Source organism: Crotalus tigris, unplaced genomic scaffold, assembly GCF_016545835.1.
Source record: "Crotalus tigris isolate CLP2741 ecotype Arizona unplaced genomic scaffold, ASM1654583v1 scf7180000018371.15429387391:27106975, whole genome shotgun sequence".
NCBI classification, from domain to species: domain Eukaryota; kingdom Metazoa; phylum Chordata; class Lepidosauria; order Squamata; family Viperidae; genus Crotalus; species Crotalus tigris.
In genome coordinates, this window is record NW_024096970.1 from 25,697,198 (window position 1) to 25,709,882 (window position 12,685).

A 12,685-nucleotide genomic window follows, 5' to 3' on the forward strand; every position below is an offset into this window, starting at 1 on the left:
TGAACCACGTAAGTAGGTAGCTCCGCCTCTGCACATGGCTCAAATTAAAAATTAGTGTGGTTGTATTTTGAGAAAAACAGTGAAAAATGTCACTATTTTTCTTAAAATGCAACTGTACTAATTGAGGAAGTTCATTGTAAATTTTAATAAAGGAGAATTTTGTTTTCCTATTTTTCCTATTGTGTACTTCCTACCCTCAGAATGGAATCAATTATAAAAGTAAAGTTATTCATTATATGAATGAATTCTAATTGATTAAACATTTTCAAACAACAAACATTAATTTTATTCTCTTTAATCTGCTAAATTATGTAAACCTTAATACCTATAAGGAATATCCACGGGAGATTCCAGGTGCACTCATTTTTTCAAAATATAAATTTGATCCATACAAAAGTTTTGACTTCTTTTTTATATGTAGTTCTACAATTGGGTGTACCACCAGCTATAATGAGACATGAATGAAGACAAATATGCTATTTTTATATAAAATAGAATATAAATAGCATAAAATAGTATATAAAATAAAATAAAATAAATAAAACAGGTTTCAGGATTCAATCAGGCAATGGCCAAACTGAAGAAAAGATGCAGCTGGTGTAATTTATTATTAAGAATGATGATTATAGAAAGTATCAGAAAATAGGTTATATATATATATATAAAACAGAAAGAAAGAAAGAAAGAAAGAAAGAAAGAAAGAAAGAAAGAAAGAAAGAAAGAAAGAAAGAGGGAGAGAGGGAGGGAGGGAGGGAGGGACGAAGGAAGGAAGGAAGGAAGGAAGGAAGGAAGGAAGGAAGGAAGGAAGGAAGGAAGGAAGGAAGGAAGGAAAACACATATCATCCATCAAGCTTTTTTGATGTCACCAAGAGTGTCTCCCACCTTGAGACTGCAATAGATTTAACTGTGGCTGTTTAGATAATTAAAGTTAAATCATAAGATTAAAAAGCCCAACTTCCCTCCCTCCACTCTGCAACAGTTGAAAAGTGTTTGTTTCCTGCCTTCATCATTAGCCACAAGATCTTGTGCACAGCGAAATATGACATAAGATAATGTCTGAATGTAGTCAGTGCTTTACAATATACACATTGTTCCTTTTTCTTAAAAAAAATTATTATAAATGTGATTAATATTGAGAAAATCATAACTGACAAAGATACTTTATATAGTGATGAGAAATCAAACTTTAATAAGAGCATGAAAAACAGGATATTGACTTATGAATTGATATTATTGTTATTTGTATAATATTAGTAAAATATGATGAAGATGTCTATATCTAATTTTGTATACATCAAAAGTACCAAGAATTGTAGTTGTCTAATGAGGGGAAAATGGAAAAAATATGGGGAAGAAAGGAAGATCAAGGAAAAAATATTGGACTGTGCAGTACTGAATAGATTTATATTGAAGAAGTTAATGTTAAATATGTGAACCCAGACAACATGTTGTTTACTAAGCTCTAAAGATTGTAATTTTTAAAAAATTAATAAAACTTATATTAAAAAAATGTTGCTATTAAATCCAGCATTAACTGTACTAAGAATAAATGACACCGTAAATGATGGAAGAAAACTTCAAACAAAACAAAACAACAAAGCCCATTCAAATAAATATCTCTGTAAGAAATATAAAGTGTTTGAAAGGAGAAAAAAAAAGCTTCTGCTTATTAAATGATGTCCTTGCTATTCCTTCTGCTCTAGTAGTAGGTTTTTCCCTAGTAGTAAGGCCACAGATTGAACCTGGGACCTTTTTCATACAAAGCTTATCATTGAGTTATTTCTTGAGTACCTAGAGCCTCTGCAGAATTATTGAAAATCCAGGGTTCTCTTTCCAGGCAGATAAAGAAGAAGGAATTAATAGGATAGTGTGTATGTGGAGTGGGGGTGGAGGGGAAATAATGATGAGGAGAAATTCATGGGGAGAATTTTTGGTCTATCAACTTCTGCCCCCAAAAAGAGATAATCTTTTTCTACAAGAAAAATGCAACTTACTTAATGGGTTCAATGAAACAAGGTTATTTTATATGATCTTCTTTGTTAAGTAATTTATAAAATGCATTTCTTCTATACGAAATTCAATTTTTAATAAAAAAAATCATTTCCAAAGCATTGATACTGATCATTTCTCTCAGAAATCATACTTTTGATATCAATTTTCTAAGTGAATAATCCCTTCCACCAATTTTCTTTTTTCTTATTTAAAGGTCAAAGAATAAGATATAAGACAAGTGAAAGAGTTAGCTCTAATTTGGAAAAAAAAAAGTTTTCTACACAAATGTATCCCAAATTATACATCCAGTTGTGAAAAAGAAAAATACCTGCAACATAATAAAAAGCGCAATTGTATAATATATGCAAAATCCGAGTCCCTGAAAGTAAAAGCTTATAATATATTTCTATAAATGCCTTTTTTTTTTGCCCTCTCTATATACTTATAAAAAGGCCCTGTGGTAAGATGGAAAACATTCCTTTAAAAACTCCTAAGGGAAAAGTTTTCTAGAGACTTTGAAATCCTTACTATTTCTGGTTGCTTTGAGATTTGTAACATCAGCTCTCCACGGCTGTCTCTGAGCAAGGTGAAAAAAAAGAAAGCAAGAAAAGAAAAACACCCTAAAAGTATTTCTTAGATTTTCTATTATGCTTCATAGACATCTTATGGGTTCAATGGTATTGTTTAAATCAAGAGGGATTTTTTATTATCTTTCTTATTTTGATTTTTATTTTCTCATTCCACCAAAACGCGGAGAGGGAACACACTTCCAGGAGCTTTGGCGGTCATTAGCAATTTAAACTTATATAGTTCTGACAGAATGGAAAGAGAATTAATTAATATCCATTAAAGGAACGTGAATTTCCTATGGAAATCCATTTCACTGCTCAGAGTTTCTCAGATAAACAGCATACTAGAATCTTGCAGCCAAAGGACTGGCTGTTTAATAAAAATCAACACATATCGTGAATTCAGGAAATGTCTCCTGCCGAGAGAAGTGCTCTTTCTAGCAGCAGGAGGCTTTTGATGCACAGGAGATTTTCCTCTAGCTGAAAGAGGGAGGTGATGATCTTTATCAATTCCTCCTTCCCCTGCAGTTCCCTATCTCCCACCCAGGATCTCTTCCAAAGGACCTGGGAATCTTCTAGAGCAACAGATGAATTGCAAAGCAAGGCAGAATCAGCAAAAGGAATGCCTTTTGTTTTCTCACCACGTGCTCATGCTGAACAGAACTTGGACATACGCTCATATGTTATGGATTCGGACCATAATGTTTAACTTCCCTCCCTATTAAATAGCCAGTCATAATGCTACAAGAGCAGCAGAAGCCAGAACTGATACAGTTCCCTTCATATGGAAACTAATAAAGGAGAGAGGCAATCTAGAACTAAGGAGAAACTTCCTGACAGTTAGAACAATTAACCAGTGGAACAACCTGCCTCCAGAAGCGGTGAACGCGCCAACACTGGAAGTTTTTAAGAAGAGACTGGACAGCCATTTGTCCAAAATGGTATAGGGTTTCCTGCCTGAGCAGTGGGTTGGACTAGATGACCTCCAAGGTCCCTTCCAACTTTACTACTACTACTACTATTGTTGTTGTTGTTGTTATTATTATTATTATTATTATTATTATTATTATTATTATTATTATTATTATTGTAGTGCCTTCTGACACCTTGAGCAACTATCTCTTTTTAGCCATTCAGTCTTTGGATTCACTCATAATTCCTTTTCTATCCTATTTAGTAGCAGAACCTTTGAACTAATGTCTCTAAGCCAAATTTCAGGTGCCTGATGATCTTCTTGTCACTTTACTTTTTTTAAAAAAAAATATGAATTAGGAAAGAAACAACCTTGGGCACCTAAGTAGTTAGTATTTATTGGCAATTTCACAAGAAGAGTGCATTTCTGTTGGTTCATCTAGATCCTTCCTTAGTATTTTTATTTAGTCATTTGAAACATTTAAAAGATTGTCCTTCTTAAAATCTGGACTCTGATGGCAAGAAAGACAAAATATAAAAAGAATAAAAACAATACAAAAACCAAATACTCAACAAAATAAAATACGTAATAAATACTTAATAAAGGTAGGTGTAAAAACATACACATACTTAGAACATAGAACATTGAACATTAGAGTTGGAAGAGACCTTGGAGGTCTTCTAATCCAACCCAGTGCTCAAGCAGGAGACCCTATACCATTTTAGACAAATGGCTGTCCAGTTCATCCTAAAAGTCTCCAGTGATGGAGCACTTGAAACATCTGAAGGCAAACTGGGTGATTGTTCTCACGGTCAGGAAATTTCTCCTTAGTTCTAGGTTGGTCCTCTTCTTAGTTTCCATCCATTGCTTCTTGTCTTGCCTTCTGCTGCTTTGTAACATAAGTTGATCCCCTCTTCTTTGTGGCAGCCCCTCAAATATTGGAACACTGCTGTCATGTCACCCCTAGTCCTTTTTACTAGATTAGACATACCCAATTCCCACAACTATTCTTCATATGTTTTAGCCTCCAGCCCCCTAATCATCTTTGTTCCTCTTCTCTGCACTCTGTATGAATGCACTCATACATCACACAATAAACTCCAATGTAGACCAGAAAAGGCAGGTTTTTGTGACTTCACTGAAGATCAGCTAGATCAGAGCCATTTGAATCTAAACAGGGACTTTGCTCCTAAAGGACCAGCACAGCAACAGAGAAAAGCCTAGATCCCTTTAAGTGGCAGGACCTGGAGCATGCAACCTTGTGGGGTGGAAAGATGGATAGTTTGTTTGTTTGTTTGTCTATTAAGTTTATTATCTGCACATTTTACCACAGGGTTAATCCATTCCTCTGCCATATAGGGGAGGTATTTAGTAATGTTCATGATGCTATCCGCCAGGGATGCCTGACCCAGATATAGAAATGATTAATACAATTCTAGCCCTATTTACTTATTTACTGAGTGTACCTTACTCTAGTTTTGTTGCTTGTCCCTTTGATTTTTCATCAGTGAAGTTATTCATAGTGTTATCTTGTTTTTTTGTATAACACCTATATTCTAAGGCTGTTCAGAAAGTTCCTTCAGAGCTTGAGACTTGGATCACAGTGATACTGTATGTGAATAACATTCAACTCTCTTTCAACTGATGTTAGTTGAAATTTGAAGGTCCTAAAGCCTGATTAGGATGTAATAAAAAACTAAATGTGAGGGAACATCCTCAGCTTAGTCTTGTCAAGAAGAGGTACTATTGATAAGCAAACAAATATATAATTATATATTTACTGTGGATGAAGCAATAAGTTCTCTGAATGATCAAGTAGAAAGCAGGGACATTGTTGAGAATTGTACAGTCTGACCATGTTCAATCAGAGTGACAGCTGAAACTTACTATTTCTTGGAATAAATATTTGGCCAAGGATTTGTATTTAATAATAGTAATATATATTTGTAATTATAATAATTCATATTATTATATGTATGAGTATGTGTCTGTATTGTATTTATACTGGTGCTATGGAACTAAGAATTTGCAGTAAGAATAAAATGTGGGAGCTAGTAGAGTTCTTCCAGAAGTATACTTTTTTCATAACATTATCCCAACGTTTGGACAATATTACCAATTTCCTATTAATTTTTGGACTCATTTTTTGTTCCTGCCTTTCTTCTAAAGAATTCGAAATGATTAAGGTCCAAAAGAGTTCACACACTGTCTCCCCTTGTGCCAATCCTTGAATTGGTACTTCCATCAAAAGACTTGTTGCAAAGTCTTAAAAAAGTATAATCAGTGCTTATTTATGGCAGATTTTTTCAGCAGCAACCTGATTGTAGAAATATACCCCAAGGAAATGTAATTAGCTCCATTCTTGTTCTTTTAGTTGGCATATAGTTTCTTTTCACATATTGGGACCTGTTGTAGCTTTTAAACTACCCATAGATTTTATTGTATGGTTTTTGCTTCTTAGTTGTTGTACAATTTATTTTTATAAATTTTCATCTTATTGTGAAATTGAAGAGCTCTGATGACAGAAGACTGAACATTCATAGACTAGAACACATAGTTAATGTGACATTTGAGGGGAGAAAGGCGGACCCAAGAATGATCCAGAAAATTATAGGCCAGTTGGCTTAATGTTTTCCAAGCAAATTGGAAAAAATGGGGATTTTTTAAAAAATGAAAGAGTTGTCTTTTTATGAATTGCTAAAAATTAGAAAGTAAAGAATAGGAATAAATGGATGATTATTTTTTCAAAGAAATGAAAAGCAGAGATCCTCAAGAATCTGTATTGTTCATAAATGCTCTTGATTAAGAGGTAAGCAATATGATGACCAGTAGGCAGATAATATTAAACTTTTTCCAAATAGTAAATATGATTTGTATAAAACCAAAAATAAATGTGAAGAATTTCAGAAGGATTGCTCAAGACTGAATGATAGTCAACCAAATAGCAATTGCAGTTTAATCTAAATTATTGTAAAATGATGCATGCTTGAGGGGAAATAAAGCATCTCTAATTTTATATACAGACTGATAGGGACTTTGTCTGAAGATACTCAAGAAAAAGATTTTGATTAATGGATAGCTCAGTGAAAATGTCAAATATATAATGCCCTTAAATTAATATATTGCATACCCGTATCTAGAGCATATAGGTTTCATTTCCCCATTCAAAAAAGATATAAGGCAGCTAGAAAAAGATATAGATATGCTTATTACAAGTTGATTAGAGGTCTCAAACTTCTTTGCTATGAGAAAAAGATGGAAAATTTGGGATTCTTTAGTTTGGTAAGAAAGTGATAGAAGGAAAATATGATTGGGATCCATAAAATTATGCAGGCCATGGAAAAAGCATGGAGAAAATGAAAAAGGAAAAGAGTTCTTTTGTTGGGGGTGTCATGCAATTAACATAATTGGAAAATTTAAAACAGACAAAAGAAAATACTTCTTCAACATTCCTTACCATATTATATGGTGTCAGTCACTATTTTAGATGGCTTTGAAATGAAATGGATACATTCATGGAAAACAATCTACTAAGAGTTAAGTCTTAGAGATTCAATCTTATCTTAGTTTGGCAATAGTATGCTCCCAAAATGAGTTGTCTTAGAATTGCTTAGGAGTATTTTAGAGATATCAATTTGATCCTGTAAGAAATAAAAGCTAGACTATCATGGGTCTTATCAGGCTACCCATTATGTTGTTGAAATCCTGATTCTATTTCCATTTATTGGAGAATTTATGAATTTAGATAAATGTACTTCTGAATAAACATAGGTATGTATTATGACAAGAAGCAGATGGAGTTCAATCGGCTCAGCCCCCACCTAGCTTCATTTCCTAGCTTGAGCAGGAAGATCATACAACAGTAAATCATACTCATCTGGACTATGCAATGCACTTCAAAGAGATGCCTGTAAAATCCACCTGGAAATGGCAGTTGATATAAAATCCACCTACTAATTAGCTCTAGGCTTCAAGAACACAGTTTACCTTTGCCCTGCATTGGCCACCAGTGGAGACTCATTTCTTAAATTCCAAATGGTTTGGCACTGAAGTTCTTGCAGGCCCACCTATTCCAACTAGAATCAACCTGTCCAATATATGCATCTTAAGAGAAACTCTTTTGAGTCCTTATCTCCATAAAATCAGGGTGGTCTCTCTGCAATGGACTAACTTTCTCTTGGAAATTCAACTGGCTCTGACCTTGAAAATCAGTTATTAAATGCCCCCAATCTTATGAATTTGCTTTGGGTGTTGTTCTCTTTTTAGATGAGTTGCTATTTTTGATCATTATTCTTGTGTACCTATCTTACGACTGCAGCAGCACAGACAATTCAGTAAATACTTATATAAATATGAAATTATTAATTAAATCAGGATAACAGCTTCTAAGTAATTTTTCATATTGTTCATTTCCCCCGCTGGTCTTGTCCATTAGGGAAGTGGTGTATCCCAGCTCTGTTTATTTTTTCAGTGTTGTCCTTCACATGCCATTCAAAGACCAAAATTTATTTTCAACTGGGGAAAAAAACTACCTTAAGCTCCTTAGAAGTGGGATCCTGTCACCAAAAGGATACTCAGAAATCAGAATCCAAGCATGAAATCTACTGATATCTGTCTATCTACCAAAATTACCCTTTTGGAAGAATGGAATTCCTCTCCCTTCTTCTATGTGTTATTATATCCACTCTAACATTTGGAGGAATCAATGAACTATTAAACAGACAAGATGTTGGCTTATATGATATTAAGTATCAATATAACTCGATCTTGATGGCATTATCTAATTATAAAACTCATCAACTGATATGGAGCATAATATTAATACCCTCCCTTAGAGCTTTCTTGCTGTATTTAGCTATTGGATAGTGCCTGTGACATCATAGTGTTGAATATCATAAATTACAGTTCTGTTAAATAAAAATAGTCCAAGGCTTGGAATCACTCCACAACATTTTTAATGTCTTTAATGATATGTACTTCCCTCGAATTATATCTCTTTTTCTCTCTTTTGAAAAAAAAAAGGAATAAAATGTTATTTTGCATAGCAAAGTAATTCATCTTGCAGCAGGTTTTCTGTTTCCTCTATCAACATATTCCTAGCATAGGAGTAAGTGGGAGGTGGCTTTCATTGTCCCCAAAGAAGTCCTCAAAAAACAGATTTAGATATCAATATATTATTGATATGTATTCAACACATGCACCATTGTGAAAGGTTTAAATTCCAAGCAAAAAAGATTTGTGGCAAAGCATATGACCTTCTCCCCACTGCAATGGCCATCCCCTAATTAGGCAATGCATCTGATAGTCATTAACAGGAATGAGATAATGAATCACTTTCTCTCTTCTTTGTTAATTTGCTGTAACCAAGCGGCTAATGGATGTCAGAGCTGAGTGATTGCACTGATTATGGTGATTTATAGTTGCAACAAAACAATTTAAAACCATTCTGATTATTCATGTTAAAGATACTGTATGTTTTGTTTACTAAATATTTTACACCCCTTTCCCTGCCCCTTCTAGATATTTTACACCTGGAGAAGTTTGTCTAAAACATGTAAAAAGTTTCTGCCTTTTAGAATGGATATTGTTTCAGAAAGACACATTTTATTTTGTTTGTAAAAATTTTTACCCAGTAGAAATGAAAAGCCTTAGGCTGGAAAGAAAACTTCAGTGATGCCTAGTTCAAAAGGAGGCTGAAATAAGAGGAAATAAGACCAACTTCAAGCCACTTACCTTGGGGCTTTCAGTCCCTTCCTCATCCATTGCAGACACATCAGTAGCCAGTATCTCTGCTTTGATGATACGCAGAGCCCTAAGAATCCAGCTGTGTTGTCGTTTGATTTGCTTCTGTAGTTCCTTCCACTGACTTGCAATCATCTGCAGCATGTCCTTCAGTCCTTCTCCAAAAATGACAGAAAGAAATTAAGTCATACATTCAACGTTATCATTTGAAGAACCTTGTTTGTTAAAAGCAAGAATTCTTAGAGGAAATAAAAATTCTTTCGCCTTAAATATTCTGGCATTCTTTACAGAGAAATCAGATCAGGAATTCTAACAAATTGGCACTGCAGAACAATGTGATAGGATCAAAACATGACACACAGACAGCAGTGACTGAAGTCAGCAAAGAAAAATAATCTCAGAATCAAATTAACAGTAAAAAAAAACCCCACCATTTTATTGTCTGCTGTTTAGTACAAATATTTGTTGTTGCTCATCTTTAAGGACAAGTAAAGTGATAAGATTTTACAAGCTCCAGAAACTTATGCAGGTTAACTAGACCTGGAAGGTGGTGCTATTTTAGGTTCTAGATAGCCAGGTTTATGAGTTACAAAATACAAATGAAACGAAGAAAAATCTTCCAGATTCTTTATCTTATTGAGGAAAAAAAACAAAAGAAAAAAAATCAGGTAAAATAATGCTAGCAATTTTTAGCAACACAGAGTGTTTTGATTAAATCTAGACCATTAAGAACTATGACAAAAAATTCCTGACTTATCCAGGCTTATATTGAAAATTGCATGCACAACTGTTGAAAATCCTCACTCCTAATATTTCTTAATAAATACTTTAAAACTGCAGTAAGAATTAGTTTAAATAGCAAAGGAGCTTCATCAGTGCAATTATTCAGGCTAGTTATGTAAAAATATACGTATGTATAGATATAAAATCCTAATTTATCATCTTAATGATATTTCCATAGCACTTACATCAAAGAACATGTCAATGTGAAGTTTTCAGTGATGTAATTTCAATTGAAAGTCAGCTCAACAGCAAGACCAAAATAAAATGAACAGACTATTTGCTAGCAGTATTTCATTTTATAAGTATCACAGCATTGTATGCAGCATATGAAACATTTATAAATCTTGAAGGTCAAAGTGATAATGTAAATATTAATAATACATAAGGAAGCGAATATATGCGGTAATTTACAGCAATGCTTCTTTATTCTTTAATAGTCTGGAGACATAAAGACTTGCAATATTTCAGAAGAATCTACCTGATTTGTGAGACACTATAAGATCAAGAAGTTGGCACCCTTCTTCTGTAACAGCTTCCTTTAATGCACAGTGGCTATCTACATTCAGTTTAAAACTCTGCAAAAAAAAAAAAAAAAGAGGAGATGCTTTTATATTTAAGTATCAAATGGTATGGATACATTTCCAATATAAAGCATGTGTGCTAAAATATTTGCTACTGTTATCAAGAACCACCATGCTCTATATAACCAATAGACAAATTAATTCTCAATTCTAAAAGATATTGATATTTTGGAATCGAATTGAAAATGTTTCCATTAAATTACTAAAGTGCATCTGGCTGAAACAGCTGACAAATCTAGAAATTCATTAGTTTTTATGAAAAGCCAGAGCCCGAGGCTAGCTCTGGAATAATAGTGTCCTATAAAGTATAGTGTTGCAGCTATCTTTTCCAGATACATTTCAAATACTGATGAATGAACAATTTAAATAAATGCATGCAGTGTACATTCAAATGTATTAATACAAAATATTGAAACAAATCAATATAATTAATCTGGTGCAACTTCTTTTTTTTCATACTATAATTGTTGATTCGTGTAAGGTCTCCACTTACTGACAAAGTAACTAACATTGCTCTTTTGCAAAAGCAGTCTGCAACTATTGTATTTATTCTGGGAAATAATAAATTACATTTTTATAATCACACATAGCAACACAATGAACTTCAAATCTGTGCAAGTGTCTACTTACAGTCAGAATTTAATTTCTGCAAGAAAGACCTTCTACTTTTATTTGATTTTGTTTTAATACAAACAGAATACAATTTACTTCTTTTTATAAATTTACTGTATTCAGTCAAGGGGAGAATGTAGACCCCTACTACTTCATCCACTTAGCTTTCCTTAAACCTATTAAAATATTAGGCCTAACAAAGTCACTTTCTGAAGCCACTTATGGTAACAAATGTACTTCAAGCAATTTCATTTTTCTAATTACTCTGTCCGTGTCTTCAGGAACACCCCTTTTCTTGTGATATAGTTTGAGAAGGCTAAAATGTTCAGGATTCTTTTCTTGATTTTAAGGAAGAAACCTGAATACGGTGTTAAAAATAGGATAGAGAAAAAGCAGAAGTCAGTCCTAGATCTCTGATTTCAATTGCCATCAATCAATAATTAAATATACTTCTGCATCTTTAAAAAGTCTACAGTATCATTCCCTATTCTTGGCAAGAAACCGTTCCAAAATATGATTTCCAATTGGTAACCAATATACTGTAATTAATGTGTATAGTAATGAATTTAGTAGTAGTCAAATAAGTTGCATAGAAAAATATGTCAATATATACAAGAGCCATATGTCAGCAGCTGCAAATTTGCTGGGAAATTAGATGGAACAGAATAGTACATGACTATATTTGTCAGTTACAAATGGTTCCACTGAATCTCACATTCTGAATTCATCCATGACATTTGAGATAGAAAAGTATACCTTTTAAATATATAATGTGGGGGAAAGTCCTGGGGTTGTACCTTTCAACACTGTATAATTTTAACTGTAACTTACAGTCCCTTTAGCCTGAATTGCCCTATAATTGCCCTTTCTCACCAGCTTTTTATATTCCATGGTTTAGTTCTTTATATTCCAAATTAGTTTTTGTGTTGATTTTTCCCCCTCTTGTTTGTATACAAAGAAGTCAAAACTAATGGTTTAATGCTTGATGCTGGTAAATCAGGCTTGATGCTGGTAAACAAAGATATTTCCTATGAGGGTCTACTTCCTGTCAAACCTACTTTTTGAACATTTTCAATAGTGCCTAGTTGCTTTTCATTACTATTCATTTAATAATTTAATCAATTTGATTTTAGTGCCACTCAGTTACTCTGGACAACTCACAATATAAAAGCAAAGTAAAATAAAATAATAAAATGACAATAAAGTAACAAACAGGAATTAACAAAACAGTAGCTTGGACAACTCACATCAAAACATGTAGAACACATGTCAAAACTTGAGTAAGAGAATTCCATCTAAAACAGCGGTTCTCAACCTGTGGGTTGCGACCCCTTTTGGGGTCAAACGACCGTTTCACAGGGGTCGCCTAAGACCATTGGAAAACACATATTTCCAATCGTCTTAGGAACCGAGACACCGCTCCGCATTCATCTCCACATGGCCTCCTCTGCCATTTGCAGAGAGAGAGAGACAGAGAGGCACTTTCACTTCCC

At 33.5% G+C, this 12,685-nt stretch overlaps 1 protein-coding gene across 7 annotated transcripts in view; it reads right to left on the reverse strand.

Moving 5' to 3' along the window:
* Positions 1 to 12,685, reverse strand: part of AKAP6 (A-kinase anchoring protein 6) — a 288,472-nt gene that overhangs the window by 178,440 nt on the left and 97,347 nt on the right. For 6 of the 7 annotated variants that reach the window (XM_039351877.1, XM_039351874.1, XM_039351875.1 and 3 more), the window contains 2 exons: positions 10,478 to 10,574; positions 9,208 to 9,374 (listed from right to left, as the gene is read on the reverse strand). In XM_039351877.1, the coding sequence (XP_039207811.1) occupies positions 9,208 to 9,374; positions 10,478 to 10,574 (264 nt within the window). The remainder of the gene's footprint in view (positions 1 to 9,207; positions 9,375 to 10,477; positions 10,575 to 12,685) is intronic. The other variant, XM_039351876.1, reaches the window with a different exon arrangement.